Below are 20,979 nucleotides of genomic sequence, written 5' to 3' on the forward strand. Positions count from 1 at the left end.
GCGGATCACATCCCACTGGGCCCGCGGCTGCAACCCAAGAAACAATTTTGTGGAGTGAATGAACCATTTAGTATAACATATACATAACACTACCATCTCTCACTCCCCGAAGCAAAGCACCCCGACACACCAAGCTGGACACGACACACACAGTGGGTGGGTGTTCAGCTTTAGTTTCTCATTCCTAATCTGCTTTTATCAACAGGAAGACCACAATAGAGTAGCTGAAAGCATGGTGGAGCATCAGTAGCTCATATAAGACCATGTTAGAGCACTGAGCACTCCTATAAGCTCAGGAGCTGTGCCTTCTTGCACCTGTGTTGAAAATAAATCCCTAATTTCAGGTTGTGTAGACACACCAACATTTAAAGCCTATTCACACATACCAAGAATCCTGGGAACTTTAGTTTACCCATTGCAAAATTTGCTCAATATATTGTTGTGCATAGCATATAACTTTTGAGCAGAATAATAAAATACAAAGTTGATTGGAAAACAGAAGAATGCATAGCTTCGCAAGCTGCTGTGCATAAACAACAGTTTAAGCTGCCAAATATGTTTTGTCTGGTTCTTCAACAGTGGCAAATACTGATAAATTAATGTAGAATACACAGTGAACTAGTTCACACATAACTTTAAACCACAGTTATGGTTCCTAAGAGTGGAAGCAGACCTGAGTAACAGCTTTCAAAGATAAGGAAGCTTCTACTGGCTTCTTTCAAAATCAATTGCATTAAGCAAAGGATGAGTTCAGGAGTCACAACTGGGAAGCGTTAACCCCCCCCCCCCACACACACACATGTTAGCTGAAAATTTCCTCCATGCTGCTAGGCTTCAAAAAAGTGTCTATTGGTTGCAGTAGAAGGTATGAGGATTTTACGATCCTGTGCCAGGGTTTGGAATTTGTGTTTCAAACGTGAGTGCGGGTTCTGGGTCAAATTCTGGTTCATTTAAAAATCTTGGACTTTGGGGGACAGCCTGGAGCAGGAGTTCATTTCTACAGATAAATATAGTGACTGTTTCACAGAACAACAATTACAAACAGCATACAGGCGTCTTTTATTTTTATGTTTCCTTAAATAATAATAATAATAATTATTATTATTATTATTATTATTATTATTATTTACTGAATTTCTTAGTCACTTTATCTTACACAGGGCAACCCAAAGCAACTTAAAAATAAAAGAACAAGAGTGAGAACTAGTGCTTTAATGAAAAATTATACATAATATATATGGGACAGCAAAGGATATAATAGATTCTTATAGAATAGTAATATATTGTAACCAGAATAGAAATTTAAAAGGGGAAGTAAATGAATTTTTACTATTTTTATTATTGTAATAGTTGTTATTATTTCTTATTGGTAGAAGGCAATGTTAATTTAGGCTTCTTTGTTTTGCTGTCTGTATAATTTTCTTAAGACAATAAAATAAATATGCAAAGTTTTTTTTTTTTTAAGAATTGAAGTTGCTGAGCTTTTTTAAGGGTGGAAGTTGCTGAGCTTTTTTGAGGATTTTACCCCAGGAAATAAACTGCCACGGGGGCCGGATTAAACCGACTGGTGGGCCAAATTAGACCCCAAAGCAGACTTTGGATATGCCTGCATTAGGCCAACCAAAATATCACATTATATTGCGCATGTTTTTGAGTTCTCCCCAAAGTCACAGGTTGGCAATGATTGCCAATCTTTTTTGGGACCATGGGCATATTTGCAAACCTGATAAAATGTCATTTACAACCGCTCAAATTTGCAATGCAGCTACACACTCACTCTAAACCCTACCCACCCGCAGTCCCACCAGGAATTGCACTTGAAAAAGGCATTTTCTGTTTTTTTAAAAAAATAATACCAGGGGCGCACTTTGTGGAGAGTGCACCAGCGGAAGAGTTAACCTTTCATCTTCCTGCAATTTCCAGGAAGATCATCCCACAACAATTACATTGGAGCCAGTAGCAATGGCGTAGCGTGGGTTGTCAGCACCCAGGGCAAGGCAAGTAATTTGCGCCCCCTAACCCGTGGATTTTAGCACTCGAGTGCGAGCGTGCCCCCCCCCCAGATGTTGTGCCCGGTGCAGCAGGCCCCCCCTGCACCCCCCACGCTACGCCACTGGCCAGTAGTATGCTTTGTTTCCAAATCTAGTTGTAACAGAAGAGGGGCAATTTTGGAAATCGCTTCTGGAGAGGGAAGAGTTAACCTTTTCTTCCTCAGCTATGCCCCCCCAACACCTCTTCCCATACCAGGTCAGCTTAATCACCTACTACGGAAGGCTTTCTCATCTCTAAAAGGGAAGGACTGGTTGTTACTCAGGTCTGCTTCCATCCTTAGGTGAACATTAAATCATAGTTGAGTTTTAACTGTGGTTTAAAGTTACCGGTATGTATGAACCAGCTCACTGTGTACTCTGGATCAACTTATCAAAATTTGGCACCAAGACATAAGATATATACAGTGGTACCTCGGGTTACATACGCTTCAGGTTATATACCCTTCAGGTTACACACTCCGCTAACCCAGAAATAGTGCTTCAGGTTAAGAGAAACAGAAATCGGGCTCCAGCAGCACAGTGGCAGCAGGAGCCCCATTAGCTAAAGTGGTGCTTCAGGTTAAGAACAGTTTCAGGTTAAGAACGGACCTCCATAACAAATTGAGAACTTAACCTGGGGTACCAATGTATATATACCCCTGGTGTATAACTTGGAGTGCATTTTCTTGGATTCTTACTGAAACAGATTGAAAGGGAGCTTTTACCTCAATGGGGAGGTTGGGCATCCTGACTTTTGCATGTTGTCAGAGCTCATCCCATTACCACATTGCAGTGAAATGAGAAAGGGACCCTGGTGAATGAATACCTAGCTGTCCTGCTCTGAACTTGAAACAAAGTAGATCTGTGCAGGGTTGAGAAGACTTGGCCAAGTGTAAGCAGGGGCGTACCTAGGGATTGGTTAGGTTGGCCCCCGCTCCTAGGGGGGCGTCAATATCACGCCCCTCGACTCTGGCTTGGAGGGGTGGAGCGCCCAGCAGGGCGGCTTCAGAGTTGATGATACAGCTCCTTGCCAAGGGCGCATGGAAGCCTGGACATAAGTCATAGTATATGCCGAATCTCTCATGTTCTCTGGACTTGTGACCATCTGAGTCAAGCAAAAGCATTTTGCAGCCAAACTTCCTTCTCTGTTGAGACACTGGGAAAAGGGCCAAGGCACCAGCCTGTTAATGGCTTATTGCTTCAGGAATTAAAAAAAAAATGCTTAAGTGGATAAATTGTCTCAGCAAGGATGGCATTCCATATAATGCCAGTGGCCCTGCGATAGGCTGCTACCTTCTTCTCAAAGGCAGACGTGTCCCTTCAGGTAAGCACTGCAGCTGTCATTGTGGACCTCGGAAGGGGACAATCTAATCCCCCTGAATAAGTGGGACTCAAATCTTCTTGCCTACCAATTCAGCTCTGCCTCAGTGCTAGAAAAATGAGGAAATGGTTTGACGAGCTGCAAAGGGGAGTTGGGGACTGTCTGAATGAGGGGCAGCCAGTGTCGATCTCCTCAGCCGGAATAGGAGTCAACTCCATATATCCCTGATCTACAGACATAATTAGTGAAGTAATTTGAGTACTAGAGATTTCGTGAGAAATGGCAAGTCATTCTGGTTGTGGGTTGTCCGGTAGCAGTGAGTGTAAGGGTCTGATGCATTTCTTTCTGCGTTTCGTCCCCTTCAAGGGCTTCCTTCCCCCCCACGTTATCTTGACTGGAACCTGACGTAGCCCCCAGCCCCTCTTTGGCCAGCCATGCAGATCCTGACCTGCCCCTCCAAGTTGAAGCTGCTTGAGACTGTGCTGCAACGGCACCTGCCCCAGGCTCTTCCGGTAATCCTCGCTCCTCTACTGCCGCCCCCTTTCCCCATCAATTTAACAATTCCTACCATTTTCTCATGGAGCAACATGGATTTTTGCTCTAGCTAACTCCCCTCCTTTCCTTGGCAGGCCAACGGAGCTGTGATGCACATCAACCGCAGAAATCCAGCTCAGCACGAAGTGGTGGTGGACTCTTGGCCAGAGTTTAAAGTTGTCCTTACCCGCCCACGTAAGGAGGTGAGAATTCTCCCATAACCCGTCACCTGAACCTGTGAGAAAAAGCCCAAGAGACGGTAGCTTCTGAGGCTGGAAAACCATTGGAGACGCACTCCATGGTGGTGCCGGGCCTGTTCCTGCCTCCTTTGCCTTTTCTTGCTCCTGCTCTTAATAAGACCCAACCAACCCCCGCTACCTGCGTCCTGTCAATAGCCAAATGACTGTGCCACGTTCTGCAGGTAGTGAAAGACAAGCAGGATTGCTACTCCAACTTTCATACTGCTTTCTACCGGGATGTAGACGCCTGGCGAACACTCTTGGAAAATGCAGAAGCAATTGACTGGGGAAAGGCCTTCCAGCTTAAAGGTAAAGCTCCTCACCCTCTACTTATTCCATTCCTGGAATAGCAAAACTAGCTTCCTGGTAAGGTGATGAGACATTGAGAGGTACAAAGGAAGTGGCTCTGTGTGAGATGGAAAATGGGTGGGTAGTTTGAAGGGCAAAGGCTGAGTTAAGAGCAGAGGATTGGAGTGATGTGAGCTAGAAGCACATTAGCAAGCTGGGAAGAGAGAAAGAGAGCAATGTTTGATTTCTGTTTAAATAGAAGGCTGTGAGCATGGGAGAAGCGAGTCCCTCTTGGGGTGTTAATACTGCTCAGGTTGTGTATATGTGTAAATAAACCACATGCCACAGAGACACCACAGTCTCTGCTATACCTCATTCCAAAGGAAACACCAACCCTGGGTAATCGCCTGGAATCCTGGAATTTCGCACTGCTCAAAGACTGGCTGGCACACAACACTATAATCATACAATACCAAGAGAGGTGCAGACACCGAGCATTAGAAAATATAATTCCTCACCCCCAGGTTGACATCTCATTTTCATTGTGTGCAGGGCTCCAAGATGGCTTATATGAAGCTGCCAGAGAGATTGCAGCGTCCAGACGTGTCAGTCTTAAGCCATACTTCTACCAGACAACCCTGCATCCTGACCCATCTGCCTACTGTCAGAGCCGGTTAGTGAGTGCATATTATTTGTGGACTGAAAATAACAACAGCAAATATTCAGTATTCATTGGACTGTTTTCTGTTCTGGAAAAGGGCTGACTAGCTCAACACCAGCAATTTCTGCTTCTGTTTTCATCAGAATTCTCAGATGTTCCTCCGCATAATCAGTAAGCAGTGAATTGTAACCCAACACCAAGTTCCACATCTGATTGCTATGTCCTGGCTTAGTTCTGCCCACAAAACAGGAGGAGAAAGTCACAGAGTCACTTCCTGAGCTTTTTCTCTTGCAACTTCCTGTTCATTTGTTCCAGTTGATGGTGATGAAATACTTTTTAAGCTTTCAGTCTGCTCAACCGCCATCACTGTCGTGCAGCGGTAAATTAATCATAGCAGAGTCTTCTTTATAAACAGAATAAAACTTTACTGAAGAAAATAAATTTGTTCAGAAACAGCATAGTTAAAGAGCATACACAGAGTGCTCATAGCAGCTATCTGACTCTTCACAGAGGTCCTGGAGCCACTGTGTCTACCTCAGCTTTACATGGCAACAACAACAGCACTGTTCACAGACTACTCCATACACAATCCATACAGCTCTCTGACTGAGGCTCCTAGAGAGGCTGGCTACTTTTACAGAGAGAATGAGTCTTCACCCAAGATGAGTCACGAGTCACAGTGACTTAGCAGTTTGCTGTTAGCAGGCTTAGGCTTGAATGATTGTGTAGGCCTTACCAGTGGTGTAGCGTGGGTTGTCAGCACCTGGGGCAAGGCAAGTAATTTGTGCCCCCTAACCTGTGGATTTGCGCCCCTAACCCATGGATTTGCCCTAACCCCAGATGTTGCGCCCGGTGCGGCCGGCCCCCCCTGCACCCCCCACGCTACGCCACTGGGCCTTACTGCTTCTTCTGCTCTCAAGAACCTTTGTCTCATGACAATCACTGCCTCTCTTTGTATTTCAGGTACAGAAGTGGCCTCTTCCACTTCGGCAGCCTAAACTCCTCCCATTCAGCTCTGCTCAATGAAAACTGGAGTGTTGGGCGCAATGATTGGAGCCTACGCTATCTGGACAGCCTGATCCACAACTTCCCTAGTGCTTGCCTCCTGGACAAAGAAGAACAGCTGGTTTCCTGGTGCCTTAGTGATCCAATGGGTTGTTTGACGCATGGCTACACTCTCCCTCAGTACCGAGGTCAAGGCTGTGTGGCAGCTGTGACAAGGGCAACAGCTGTGAAGTTGCACGCATGTGGGTTCCCCCTGTATGGTGGGGTTTTGGCAGACAACCAGCCTAGCAAACAGGCATTGAAGCGGCAAGGATTCCACATCTTGCCCTTGACGAATTATGCGCTTTTCTTTACACCAAGCCTTCAGCCCACAAGATAATACACTGCAACCTTTCGCTCCCAGAACTGTGCACTTCAGGGTTAGTTAACATCATGGCCAGATTTAGTAGCCTGCTCTGGACATATTTAAAATTAAATTGAAATACATAGCAAAGCAGCTATTGCGGCTACTTTTCATACCCAATAAGAATTAAGGTTAAAGTTAGTCCCGATGGATATTCAGTTAGTCTAAAACACATTTTCCCTTCTGTCTCTTTTAAGTCAATCTTAAGTGTTTTTTTAAGTCTCTTTGAGTCAATCCGACTAATATTCTGTACCACAGCATGTCAGGCAGAGCCCAACACTTTGGACACAAATATATCTTGTTTGGATGCCTTCACAAGAGGCACCTTTAGGCAGGGCTCGTCATATTTATCTGTCCCACAGAGGTGCCCAGTTTCAGCAAACACATACAATGCATTTGAGACAGACATATATCAGTGACACAGAGGCTGGTTGAGTTGCCTGTCGCCCCCTGCCCAATGCTGCAGGTATTATTATTTACTAAAGCACCACATCCATTTAATCATTCATTCACTTGCCTCACGTAAAGAGGGTAAATACCTTGTAAAGCATTGTAACATTACTAGGGATCTTTCATTCGGAGAATCAGCCGATTACTCTGTATCACCTGGATTACATCCCACTGGGCCTGCGGCTGCAACCCAAGAAACAATTTTGTGGAGTGAACCATTCAGTATAACTCAGGGGTCTGCAACCTTTAAGACAAAAAGAGCCACTTGGACCTGTTTCCGAAGAAAAAAAAACCTGGGAGCCGCAAAACCACTGCGACATTTAAAGCATGTGCGCCGCTGCCCTCCGATCTGACAGTGGGTGGGAAGGTGACGTCGGGACGGTGCGTGACTAACGCACGCACTGCCCCCATGCGACGTCACAGCCAGTACAGCGCCCGCCACAGTGGGGAGTGTCGCGGCGCACAATGCGCCTCCTCCCCTCGCTAGTATCCGCCCCGGAGCCACGGCAAAGGTGTAAAAGAGCCACATGCGGCTCCGGAGCCGCGGGTTGCAGACCCCTGGTATAACTTATACATAACACCACCATCCCTTGTTCCCCGAAGCAAAGCACCACTTAGACACACCAAGCTGGACAAGACACACACAGTGGGTGGGTGTCAGCTTTGGTTTCTCATTCCTAATCGGCTTTTATCAACAAGAAGACAACTGAGTAGCTGAAAGCATGGTGACTATTTCACCGAACAAAACTTACATACAGGAGTCTTTTATTATTTTTATGTTTCCTTAAATTGGAAATTATTATTTTTATTTACTGAATTTGTTAGTCACTTTATCTTACATAGGGCAACCCAAAGCAACTTACAAAGAAAAGAACAAGAGTGAGAACTGGTGCTTTAATGAAAAATTACACTGCATTTCCCCCCCCCCCATTCTCCATTAGTGATAAAACAAATTGCATTCAAAAATTGCAAAAAAGAGAAAAAAGTCAGAGAAATCCTCATGGGTTGGATGCATTGTTTTTCTCTCCAATTGTTTTTTCCATTTAGTTTACTCTCTGTAGACCTTTCCTAATAAATATAAGAATTCTCTCATTATTCCCCTTTACCACATTTTAAAATTTATCCCTCCAGAAATTGGAAGATCATAAAGATATCTAGTTTAATTATGCTTCACATAGAAACTAGAACATAAGAGCCCTCTGGATTGGTCAATCAAGTCCAGCATCCTGTTCTCATCATGGCCAACCAGATTATTTATATACATTTACCAAACAAAATATCTAAGATAATTCATTCTATGTCAATATGTAAGTACAAGTCCATCCAATTTATCCACATATATTTCCTCACAAAATATCTTAGATACATCCTACAGACATAAAAATAAATTATTTCTCCAAGACAAAAAGACAGCCCAACATTGCAATTTGCTGGTCATTTCGCAATTGTTGGGTGTAGCCCCAATATTCTTCAAACCTGGTACAAGTACAGGTTTTTCCCCTGGCCTGCCGAAAGTTGATTTATTTAAAATTTGACATATTCTTAGAGTGTCAGTATCAGATTTGCTTTCCAATACTTTATGGAAACAATTCTAGCTGCCAATTCTAGCTGATGGAAGAGAAACGTATCTTTATCAGAGAAGCAAGTTGTTGGAAGTTTTGTAGCCATGGAGGGAAAACCAGCTTACTTCAATCCCAACCCCTACCAATACCCTCCCCAATGGTTCACGAATTGTAATTGACAACAGAACTATTTAAATAATCCCTGTAGTTCTGTTAGACTTGTTGCAGAATGATTAAACCAATGACTGAACCCTCTTCTGAGTCCAACCTTCATGCCAACGCACAAGCACGCTAATAGTCAAGATCCGTTTTACGGATCATTTGAACAGCATGACAGGGACTGTCAGTAAATCATATATTGCTCAGGTGATCATTAGCTGTTTACAGTGGACCCTCTGGTTACGAATTTAATTTGTTTTGGGGGTCCGTGCAGACCCCAAAGAATCCGTAACCAGAGGCGCCGCTTCTGCAGACGCAGAAAGCACGATAGAGCATATACACCCAGCGTGCAGAGTGCTTCTGCGCATGCGCATGCAGCAAAAACTGGAAGAATACAAAAGGTCTGTGTTGCTATTTTGGACAGCAGGTGAGCAGTATGACAGGGACTGACAGTAAACCATATATTGCTCAGGTGATCATTAACTGTTTACAGTGGACCCTCTGGTTACGGATTTAATTTGTTTCGGTGGTCCGTGTGGACCCCAAAAAATCCGCAACCAGAAGCGCCGCTTCTGCGGACACACACAGCATGATAGAGCGTTTCTGCCTATGCACCCGGCGTACAGAGCGCTTCTGCGCATGCGAAAGCAGCAAGAACTGGAAGAATACACTTCCGAGTTTGCCGCTTTCGCAACCCGAAGATTACATATTCAGAGCTGTATGTAACCGAAGGGTCTACCGTAGTTTAAGTTGCCATTCTTCTTTAGCTGGGAGTTTGCTTGCTTTCCAAATCCTCCATTATTTCCTTCAACTCATCCTGGTGAAAGAAGCTGCAGCTAGCACTTCTCTCCCGATCTTTTGAAGCAAACCCACCTCATTCTTATCCAGGAACACAGCCAATTCCTCTGCATCCGTGGGATCCAATCCCACAAGGCCTGTGGCTACAATCGCAAGGAACAGTTCTGTTAACGGTTCACTCACTCTAGTATAAATTTATGTAAATTACCCCTCCTAATCAAAGGGGTAAAGTTACCAAGTTACCAAGTTACCAAGCTGGAAAGAGGACTCCAACTGCAAAGGTCCGTGTTGCTGTTTTGGACAGCAGGTGAGCAGTATAAGAGAGCTTCTTCCTGTAGTTCACAAGAGGTTTTTGTTTATCAGAGTTGAGCTGGAAGGAAGGTGAGGGCTTTCCTGTTATAGTTAGAAGCTCAGGGGGAGCTGTGCCATCTGACACTGGGGTGTAGACATAGGGGTTAAATAAGTAATAAAAATAATAATGCCCATCTGACTGGGTTGCCCCAGCCACTTCAATGACAAAAGACTTCTCAGTTTGGGGATTCTGGTGAGCAGCAAAGAACTGATCTCTCTCCCAGGTGCTTATCACAGGCATTGTTTCTGCTGGTACCAGCCCATCGGCTTTCACCTCCCAAGCTATGTTGATCCTATCCTGTGCGTCCAAGTTGCAGTTGCTGGAGACGCTGCTGAAGAGAAACCTCCCTCAGACAGTTGCGGTAATCTTGATCTTTGTAATCTGGTTTAAGAGCTAGGAATGGGGACAGGTTCCTGACAACATCTCTTGATCTTTCCAAAACTCTACATTTTGAATCTGAGAACACCATTATATGTTACATTTTTAGGTGCATGCCTTAAGAGTTTACGTTCAAAACGAAGGTGCTTGAAAATGTGTCTATCATGTTGATATGCTCAGCAGAGAGTTAGGATTTGTGAGAAATATGTGTAATATGTGACATGGCCTTGTGGGCTCCTAGATTTTGTTAATCAGCTGGTTAACAGGAAGTCCTCAGTCAAGGTAATACCATTCAAGGGCTAGTCACAAACAGTGGGGATTCATGCAGCAGATTAAATTCTGAATTAGGGGCCACACCACCGATTCTCTCCTCAAATGTTTGTCCCAGGCTGCTTCTTTCAGCTGGAACACCAAGGGAAATTGACAGATTCTCCTGTCCCTTGTGCTCACTCAGATCAGGACACCCCACTCAAGGCATGCAGCAGATACAAGCCTGACACACCACACCACGTTTTCTCTCCCCGACCCCACACATTTCTCCCAGCCTGCCTCCTTCAACTGCAGCACCAACATCCTCTGACTTTTGACAGGTCTATGGTGCAGTCGTGAATATAAACCGTGGGAACCCAGTGGGCCATGAGGTGATTGTGGATTCTTGGCCAGATTGCAAAGTGGTCCTGACTCGTCCACGGACAGAGGTAGTAGCCTTTGGGGATTTTGTGGGAGGTGCTTTGTGGGATGTCAGCAGGAAATGCTGCGTGTTCTGTGCTGGGACTCTGAGCCAGGCTCAAAATGAAAGGGGATGTTGGCTTTTGTTTAGGAGGCAGAGCCACCTTTCACCTTTGTGGTGCATTGCGCCAGGGCGCCGGCCTCTCAGGGCTGCCCCAGCAAGTGGGGGAGCTGCGTGGTTTTGCTGGCAGCCTCCCCTTTCCCTGCACGCCTGCCAGCTGTGCCCGCAGAGGCTTGGGATGGAAGCTGTGCCCCGCCAACAATATGGCTGGCGGGTACACAGCCTCTGTGGGGATTGCTCTCCTGCTGCAGCTTGTGGGAGAGTTAACCCCCCCTCAAGGCTGGCAGGGCGCACTCCCCCCCCCACTACCCGTGGTAATTTGGGGGCACGGGGAGGATATTTGAACCCTGGCGCTGCATCTGCTAAAGACAACCCTGTTAGGAGGGCACATTTGGCATTAGAGCAGGTCAAACTTCACCCATCATTTCATCTCAACATCAGGAAAAGCTTTACCTGTTAAAGTGTCAGGAATTTTAACAGAATAAATTTGGCAACCTGAGAAGAACTGGTTAGAGAAGGGCATGGCAGGGAGCCTATCCTAATGAGTTCCATCTCCCTCTCTTTTAGGCTGATACAGACAATACAGATTTGTATAAAAACATATACGCAGCCTTTTACTGGGATCTTGATGTGTACCGGAGACTGTTGCTGGACACAGATGCTGTCAACTGGAAGCAAACCTTTCGTCTCTTTGGTAGAAGACATTCTTTCTAAGGGAAAAGTTATGAGATGAGAGAGTCCCCCCCCCTCATTAATGTAAACTGTGGTGGCTGGTTCTCATTGGAACTGGTAGGGCAGAAGGCAGGGAGACCAACATAGGTGGATCCAGAACCCATAATAGGCAGCATTTGCCTTCTACGAGAGGCAAAACTGAGACTGAGGAGGAAGCTGATAGAAGTGCCTCCCCCCCCCCCCCCCAGATTTGATGAAAGTAAAAAGCAGGTGGGAGAAGCTGGCTGTGGGCATTCACCCTGAAAGACCAGCCTCCACTGAATATAAAGTGTAGGACCAGCACGGCCATCAGGCGGAGTGAGGCAGCGGATGCCCGAAGGTGGTACCCTCGCTTGCCCCAATAATAATAGTAATAGTAATAATATGAATGCTTTTAAAATGTCGATATCAGGTGTCAAATTGGAAGATGGGTAGGGGGCTTTAACATTTTGCCCCCTACTGCGGGCCTGATGCACTGAACAACTTCTTGCCCTATCCTCAAAAAACATACACATATATCCTTCTCTTTGTTGTTGAATATTTACAATTTTACAGGGAACCAGAATGGGATCTATGATGTCTCTAAAGATGCTGCTGCCGCCAAGAAAATACATCTGACTGCAACTCCCCACTTCACCTACCTGAACCCTAACCCAGATAAAATGCCTCAGCGCCAGTAAGTGTCCACCTTGCTCACCCCTTTCTTCCTTTCTGCTTGAGGCACTGGTTAACCTGTGGTGCTTCCAGTTGGAGAAAATGGTCAAACCTTGCATTCACTCTTTCCAAGTCTGCCTTCTCCTGGCTGGCACAGCAAAGTTTCCTAAAGATGTTTTGTCTATTAATGGCTATGTTGACACCATAAAGCAGCCCATGTGTGCAAAAGCAAAATGGTTTCCTGCTTGCGACTTACTCAGGTTGCTGGCCAGTGTTAACATGTGTTGGACTAGATGATCTGAGCCAAAAAGGTGGTTCCTGGGTTCTCCTAACATCTCTGTCTATATTGTTCTTGCCTGTCATTTCTTCCAGGCTAGATCCCAGCTTCACAATTTCCACCTTGAAAAGCTCCCATGTTGACATCCTAAATGAAACATGGCACCATGGGGGCAATGAACAAAGCCGACGGTACCTGGACAACATAGTGAAATGCTTCCCCAATATCTGCATCCTGGACAGCAATGGTCATCCTATCAGCTGGGGCATCACAGATCCACTTGGTGCACAAATACATGGCTACACCCTTCCATCCCACCGCCGAAGGGGCTACTTAGCTATAGTATTGAGGGCACTGTCCATGAAAAGCCATGTGGCAGGGTACCCTGTATATGGCCATACTGCCTTGAATAATGTCCAAATGCAGAGGTTGCTGGAATATATGGGCTCCCAGAGATTATCTGAATTGTGTCATCTCTGCATACATTCTTCAGTTTAGTAAAGGGAGGAGGAGAGAGTCCCAAAGTATCTCCTCTCTTTGACTTCAGTAGCTCTCTGAATGAAAGAGAAACAAACCCATCACTCCACCAATCCCGGAGTTTCCTGTCCCTCTCTTATACATATTGGTTTTAAAAAATATTTCACATAAGGTACCTTAAGCCATATATCTAGAATGGTCAACCAGCCAAGCAATGGTCTAATGATATAATAGTGAAGCACTAGCATTTCCAATGCTTTTGGGGGGGGTGGTATTGGTTTGTGTGTTTGTGTTTTGTTTGTTTGTTCTTGATTTTATTACGTATTTTGTGTTTTTATATTGTATTTTTATGTTGTGAGCCGCCCTGAGATCTATGGATGAAGGGCAGGGTATACAAATTTAATAAAGAATGCATAAGTAAGTACCATTAGGCCAGCGGTGTCCAAAATTTTCAAAGAGGGCCAGATTTGATTAAGTGAGGAGCCATAAGGACCAACCAAAGTTGTTGATGGTGGGGATGCAGGGTGGTAAGACAATTTTGGAATGAGACAAATGAGGAGATCCTCAGGAGCTCTATTTCAAAAAAAGCAGTCATACTTATTGAGTCTATTAACAAACAACATCCCCAAGGACAAAAGGAACATATTTTTGTATATAACTGCAGCCGCAAGAATACTTACGGCAAAATACCCTGCCCGAAGATTAAAGCCTACTGGGAAATGATCTATAATGAAATTAAAAAGGTCCTTAAATGGACATTTTCTAAAAAACCAGAGGCTTTTCTCCTGGGCATGGTGGGCCAATTGGTGCCAAGGAAGGACAGATTTTTTTTCATGTATGCTACCACAGCAGCAAGAATTCTTCTAGCAAAGTATTGGAAGACGCAGCAGCTACCCACTCTGGAAGAATGGCAAGCGAAGGTGATCGACTACATGGGAATGGCAGAGATGACCGGCAGAATCCGTGACCAGGGGAGTGAGACAGTGGAAGAAGATTGGAAGAAATTTAAAATATACCTTAAAAATTGTTGTAACATTGAGGAGTGCTGAGATGTTATGGTGTTAAGAAACAGAGAATTGCAGCTGTAAATCATGAATCTAAGGGAATTATAAAGAAGACGAGTTAATTAATTAAATGGAGGGTTGCTGTTAAAAGGAAAAATAAGGATGCAGAAAAAGGGAGGTATGGGGAAGTCCGGGAAATAAGGTGAAGGAAAATGAGTTTATGAAATTATACATGTTTATTTGTTTGTATGTTTTATTCTGTTTTATTGTTTGTTGTTATTACATGTTTGGAAAATTAATAAAAATTATTTTTTTTAAAAAAAAGAATACTTACGGCAAAATATAGGAAAACAGAAAAAGTACCACAACTGACAGAATGACAAATTAAGATTTGTGAGTTTGACGAGATAGCAAAAATGACTGCATCACTCAGGGGCTGCTCCAAACAAAAAACGTTATACAGAATGGGAATGCAGAGGGGAATACATGAAGAAATATGGTGTTAAAGCAGAACTTTTAATAGGCAATTGTTAAGCGTGTAAGGACAAAAGAAGTAATTCTAATTTAACAGTTTTCATGTTATTCTATCTTATTAAAGCAACTGAGGGGGGGAGGAAAACTTATGACGGGAAGAAGAGGGGAGGAGGGGAGGCTTAGGTTGAATTCAGGAAGTAAAATAATATATGGGACAGCAAAGGATATAATAGATTCTTATAGAATAGTAATATATGGTAACCAGAATAGAAATTTAAAAGGGGAAGTAAATGAATTTTTAGTATTTTTATTATTGTAATAGTTCTTATTATTTCTTATTGGTAGGAGGCAATGTTAATTTAGGCTTCTTCGTTTTGCTGTCTGTATAATTTTCTTAAGAAAATAAAAATATATATGCAAAGTTGACCTTTTTTTAAGGGTGGAATTTCCTGAGCTTTTTTAAGGGTGGAAGTTGCTGAGCTTTTTTTCAGGATTTTACCCCAGGAAATAAACTGCCACGGGGGGCCAGATTAAACCGACTGGTGGGCCGGATTAGACCCCGAAGCAGACTTTGGATATGCCTGCATTAGGCCAACCAAAATATCACAATATATTGCGCATGTTTTTGAGTTCTCCCAAAAGTCACAGGTTGGCAATAGTGGCCAATCTTTTTTGGGACCATGGGCATATTTGCAAACCTGATAAAATGTCATTGACAACCGCTCACATTTGCACTGCAGCCACACACTCACTCTAAACCCTACCCACCCGCAGTCTCACCAGCAATTACACTTGAAAAAGACATTTTCTGTTTTTAAAAATGTAACACCAGGGGTGCTCTTTTTGGAGAGCGCACCAGCGGAAGAGTTAACCTTTCATCTTCCTGCAATTTCCAGGAAGATCATCCCACAACAATTACATTGGAGCCAGTAGTATGCTTTGTTTCCAAATCTAGTTGTAACAGAAGAGGGGAGGGATAAGAATTTTAAGGACATATATAAAAAAAATTTCTCTGCAAGGTCAAAGTGGGAAACCTCCCCATTGTCTCTTTCCTCACAAATCCTGTCCTCACAAATCCTGTCTTAAGGGCACATTCAAGATATGAACAGGGTGTGAGCCTGTGACCAAGATTCAGGAATTAAGTAGTTATAATAACAAAAGAGTGGCTAAAACCCAGATAATGCAATCAGGTAACATGCCAGACAGGAGATAAACAACTCACTCAGATTTCTGTTGTAGACCGCCTTTTCTGTGATGTAGATATGATGTACCTGGCGGGTGGTCTTGGGCTACACCACTTCTGTGATGTATGCATGATGTTTCTGGGATTGGTCCTGGACTCCAGGGCAGGCCATTTAAAATGTCTATATAAGGGCTTGCGCACATTTCTTGGGTTCCTCCTCCTCTCTCCTACGTGTTGGGGAGCACCCTGTTGCAACAGTTAATAAAGATCAGGCTTACTAGCTGCTTTACTTCTCAATATTCTCTGGTCTCTGTTATTTTCTACTACCAATAGAGAACCAACTAAAGGACTCTATATGGGTTCTTGGGTACCCCATAAGGGAAAAGGAGCAGGTTTTTTTGCTTATATCAAGGGGCAATTTTGGAAATCACACCTGGAGAGGGAAGAGTTAACCTTTTCTTCCTCAGCTATGCCCCCCATCACCTCTTCCCATACCAGGTCAGCTTAATCACCTACTATAGAAGGCTTTCTCATCTCTAAAAAGGAAGGACTGGTTGTTACTCAGGTCTGCTTCTATCCTTTGTTGTTGTTTAGTTGTTTGGTCGTGTCCGACTCTTCGTGACCCCATGGACCAGAGCACGCCTGGCACTCCTATCTTCCACTGCCTCCAATACTTTGGTCACCTCATGAGAAGAGAAGACTTCCTGGAAAACACCCTGATGTTGGGAAAGATTAAGGGCACAAGGAGAAGGGGACGACAGAGGACGAGATGGTTGGATAGTGTTCTCGAAGCTTCCATCCTTAGGTGAACATTAAATCATAGTTGAGTTTTAACTGTGGTTTAAAGTTATGTATGAACCAGCTCACTGTGTACTCTGGATCGACTTATCAAAATTTGGCACCAAGACAGAAGATATATATATATACCCCTGGTGTATAACTTGGAGTGCATTTTCTTGGATTCTTACTGAAACAGATTGAAAGGGAGCTTCTACCCCACAGAGGAGGTTGGGCATCCTGACTTTTGCATGTTGTCAGAGCTCATCCCATTACCACATTGCAGTGAAATGAGAAAGGGACCCTGGTGAATGAATACCTAGCTGTCCTGCTCTGAACTTGAAACAAAGTAGATCTGTGCAGGGTTGAGAAGACTTGGCCAAGTGTAAGCAGGGGCGTACCTAGGGATTGGTTAGGTTGGCCCCCGCTCCTAGGGGGGCGTCAATATCACGCCCCTCAACTCTGGCTTGGAGGGGTGGAGCGCCCAGCAGGGCGGCTTCAGAGTTGATGATACAGCTCCTTGCCAAGGGCGCATGGAAGCCTGGACATAAGTCATAGTATATGCCGAATCTCTCATGTTCTCTGGACTTGTGACCATCTGAGTCAAGCAAAAGCATTTTGCAGCCAAACTTCCTTCTCTGTTGAGACACTGGGAAAAAGGCCAAGGCACCAGCCTGTTAATGGCTTATTGCTTCAGGAATTTTTTTTTTAAATGCTTAAGTGGATAAATTGTCTGAGCAAGGATGGCATTCCATATCATGCCAGTGGCCCAGCAATAGGCTGCTACCTTCTTCTCAAAGGCAGACGTGTCCCTTCAGGTAAGCACTGCAGCTGTCATTGTGGATCTCTGAAGGGGACAACCTAATCCCCGTGAATAAGAGGGACTCAAATCTTCTTGCCTACCAATTCAGCTCTGCCTCAGTGCTAGAAAAATGAGGAAATGGTTTGACGAGCTGCAAAGGGGAGTTGGGGACTGTCTGAATGAGGGGCAGCCAGTGTCGATCTCCTCAGCCGGAATAGGAGTCAACTCCATATATCCCTGATCTACAGACATAATTAGTGAAGTAATTTGAGTACTAGAGATTTCGTGAGAAATGGCAAGTCATTCTGGTTGTGGGTTGTCCGGTAGCAGTGAGTGTAAGGGTCTGATGCATTTCTTTCTGCGTTTCGTCCCCTTCAAGGGCTTCCTTCCCCCCCACGTTATCTTGACTGGAACCTGACGTAGCCCCCAGCCCCTCTTTGGCCAGCCATGCAGATCCTGACCTGCCCCTCCAAGTTGAAGCTGCTTGAGACTGTGCTGCAACGGCACCTGCCCCAGGCTCTTCCGGTAATCCTCGCTCCTCTACTGCCGCCCCCTTTCCCCATCAATTTAACAATTCCTACCATTTTCTCATGGAGCAACATGGATTTTTGCTCTAGCTAACTCCCCTCCTTTCCTTGGCAGGCCAACGGAGCTGTGATGCACATCAACCGCAGAAATCCAGCTCAGCACGAAGTGGTGGTGGACTCTTGGCCAGAGTTTAAAGTTGTCCTTACCCGCCCATGTAAGGAGGTGAGAATTCTCCCATAACCCGTCACCTGAACCTGTGAGAAAAAGCCCAAGAGACGGTAGCTTCTGAGGCTGGAAAACCATTGGAGACGCAGTCCGTGGTGATGCCGGGCCTGTTCCTGCCTCCTTTGCCTTTTCTTGCTCCTGCTCTCCCTTGTTAATAAGACCCAACCAACCCCCGCTACCTGCGTCCTGTCAATAGCCAAATGACTGTGCCACGTTCTGCAGGTAGTGAAAGACAAGCAAGATTGCTACTCCAACTTTCATACTGCTTTCTACTGGGATGGAGACGCCTGGCGAACACTCTTGGAAAATGCAGACGCCATTGACTGGGGAAAGGCCTTTCAGCTTCAAGGTAAAGCTTCTCACCCTCTACTTATTCCATTCCTGGAATAGCAAAGCTAGCTTCCCGGTAAGGTGATGAGACATTGAGAGGTACAAAGGAAGTGGCTCTGTGTGGGATGGAAAATGGGTGGGTAGTTTGAAGGGCAAAGGCTGAGTTAAGAGCAGAGGATTGGAGTGATGTGAGCTAGAAGCACATTAGCAAGCTGGGAAGAGAGAAAGAGAGCAATGTTTGATTTCTGTTTAAATAGAAGGCTGTGAGCATGTTGAAAACGAGTCCCTCTTGGGGTGTTAATACTGCTCAGGTTGTGTATATGTGTAAATAAACCACATGCCACAGAGACACCACAGTCTCTGCTGTACCTCATTCCAAAGGAAACACCAACCTTGGGTAAGCGCCAGGAATCCTGGAATTTCTCACTGCTCAAAGACTGGCTGGCACACAACACTATAATCATACGATAGCAAGAGAGGTGCAGACACAGAGCATTAGAAAATATAATTCCTCACCCCCAGGTTGACATCTCATTTTCATTGTGTGCAGGGCTCCAAGATGGCTTATATGAAGCTGCCAGAGAGATTGCAGAATCCAGAAGTGTCAGTCTTAAGCCATACTTCTACCGGACATTCCTGCATCCTGACCCATCTGCCTACTGTCAGAGCCGGTTAGTGAGTGCATATTATTTGTGGACTGAAAATAACAACAGCAAATATTCAGTATTCATTGGACTGTTTTCTGTTCTGGAAAAGGGCTGACTAGCTGAACACCAGCAATTTCTGCTTCTATTTTCATCAGAATTCTCAAACATTCCTCCTCATAATCAGTAAGCAGTGAATTGTAACCCAACACCAAGTTCCACATCTGATTGCTATGTCCTGGCTTAGTTCTGCCCACAAAACAGGAGGAGAAAGTCACAGAGTCACTTCCTGAGCTTTCTCTTGCCACTTCCTGTTCATTTGTTCCAGTTGATGGTGATGAAATACTTTTTAAGCTTTCAGTCTGCTCAACCGCCATCACTGTCGCGCAGCGGTAAATTAATCATAGCAGAGAGTCTTCTTTATAAACAGAATAAAACTTTACTGAAGAAAATAAACTTATTCAGAAACCACATAGTTAAAGAGCATACACAGAGTGCTCATAGCAGCTATCTGACTCTTCACAGAGGTCCTGGAGCCACTGTGTCTGCCTCAGCTTTACATGGCAACAGCAACAGCACTGTTCACAGACTACTCCATACCCAATCCATACAGCTCTCTGACTGAGGCCCATAGAGAGGCTGGCTACTTTTACAGAGAGAATGAGTCTTCACCCAAGATGAGCCACAAGTCACAGTGACTTAGCAGTTTGCTGTTAGCAGGCTTAGGCTTGAATGATTGTGTAGGCCTTGTAGGCCTTACTGCTTCTTCTGCTCTCAAGAACCTTTGTCTCATGAAAATCACTGCTTCTCTTTGTATTTCAGGTACAGAAGTGGCCACTTCCACTTCGGCAGCCTAAACTCCTCTCATTCAGCTCTGCTCAATGAAAACTGGAGTGTTGGGCGCAATGATTGGAGCCTACGCTATCTGGACAGCCTGATCCACAACTTCCCTAGCGCTTGCCTCCTGGACAAAGAAGACCAGCTGGTTTCCTGGTGCCTTAGTGATCCAATGGGAAGTTTGGCGCATGGCTACACTCTCCCTCAGTACCGAGGTCAAGGCTGTGTGGCAGCTGTGACAAGGGCAACAGCTGTGAAGTTGCACGCATATGGGTTCCCCCTGTTTGGTGGGGTTTTGGCAGACAACCAGCCTAGCAAACAGACATTGAAGCGGCAAGGATTCCACATCTTGCCCTTGGCGAAGTATGCGCTTTTCTTTACACCAAGCCTCCAGCCCACAAGATAATACACTGCAACCTTTCGCTCCCAGAACTGTGCACTTCAGGGTTAGTTAACATCATGGCCATATTTAGTAGCCTGCTCTGGACATATTTAAAATTAAATTGAAATACATAGCAAAGCAGCTATTGCAGCTACTTTTCATACCCGATAAGAATTAAGGTTAAAAGTGGTTCCAAGGTGGCAATAAAAAGAAGTGGGGAGAGAGGGCACCCCTGTCTTGTCCCCCTTTCGATGCCGAACTCTTTGGTGATCTCGTTATTTATTAGCAATTTTGCTTTTTGGTTATCATATATCACCCTAATTCCATTAATTATTTTCTCTCCTATGTACAGACCTTTGAAAGTTTCCATTAGGAAATTGCATGATACTCTATCAAAAGCTTTTTCTGCATCAACCAATAACATGGCCATCTTTTTACTTGGTTTCATTTCCACATATTCCAACAAGTCAATTATTATTCTTGTATTGTCTTTTATATGTCTATCCGGTAAAAAGCCCGCCTGGTCTCTGCTGATTATTTTGTTTAGAGTCTTTTTTAATCTATTAGCCATCACCCCAGCATAGATTTTATAGTCTGTATTCAACAGGGAGATTGGTCTATAATTTTTCATGTCTGTCAACTCCACTCCCTGTTTCGGGATTAGAGTGATCAGTGCTTCTTTCCATGATTGTGGTATATCTTTC

The 20,979-nt window shown here is 44.6% G+C and overlaps 2 protein-coding genes and 1 long non-coding RNA gene across 4 annotated transcripts; 2 read left to right on the forward strand and 1 right to left on the reverse strand.

Annotated features, from left to right (window-relative positions):
• Positions 1 to 41: 41 nt before the first annotated feature.
• LOC114601909 (glycine N-acyltransferase-like protein 3) lies at positions 42 to 8,743 on the forward strand. Its single transcript, XM_077933322.1, has 5 exons — positions 42 to 3,863; positions 3,981 to 4,088; positions 4,307 to 4,433; positions 4,965 to 5,085; positions 6,037 to 8,743. Exons 1-5 carry the CDS (start codon positions 3,786 to 3,788, stop codon positions 6,455 to 6,457), a joined length of 855 nt encoding a protein of 284 aa, XP_077789448.1. The 5' UTR covers positions 42 to 3,785; the 3' UTR covers positions 6,458 to 8,743.
• Positions 8,744 to 8,857: 114 nt separating this feature from the next.
• Positions 8,858 to 20,299, forward strand: LOC114601999 (glycine N-acyltransferase-like protein 3). 2 transcript variants are annotated; one of them, XM_077933355.1, is made up of 7 exons: positions 10,791 to 10,878; positions 12,237 to 12,357; positions 17,709 to 17,854; positions 17,972 to 18,079; positions 18,305 to 18,431; positions 18,963 to 19,083; positions 19,879 to 20,299. In XM_077933355.1, exons 3-7 carry the CDS (start codon positions 17,777 to 17,779, stop codon positions 20,297 to 20,299), a joined length of 855 nt encoding a protein of 284 aa, XP_077789481.1. In that variant the 5' UTR covers positions 10,791 to 10,878; positions 12,237 to 12,357; positions 17,709 to 17,776. The 2 variants fall into 2 exon arrangements, with proteins under 2 accessions (XP_077789478.1, XP_077789481.1); XM_077933352.1 differs by lacking the exons at positions 17,709 to 17,854; positions 17,972 to 18,079; positions 18,305 to 18,431; positions 18,963 to 19,083; positions 19,879 to 20,299 and adding exons at positions 8,858 to 9,757; positions 10,026 to 10,163; positions 11,538 to 11,664; positions 12,708 to 13,514 and having other exon boundaries at positions 10,771 to 10,878.
• On the reverse strand, positions 15,467 to 19,033 carry LOC114602019 (uncharacterized). The gene is made up of 3 exons (XR_003707851.2): positions 18,929 to 19,033; positions 16,263 to 16,466; positions 15,467 to 15,996 (listed from the first exon to the last, which is right to left on the reverse strand). It is a non-coding gene; the product is annotated as an uncharacterized LOC114602019 (long non-coding RNA).
• Positions 20,300 to 20,979: the final 680 nt, after the last annotated feature.

Source organism: Podarcis muralis, chromosome 1, assembly GCF_964188315.1.
Source record: "Podarcis muralis chromosome 1, rPodMur119.hap1.1, whole genome shotgun sequence".
In the NCBI taxonomy this organism is placed as follows: domain Eukaryota; kingdom Metazoa; phylum Chordata; class Lepidosauria; order Squamata; family Lacertidae; genus Podarcis; species Podarcis muralis.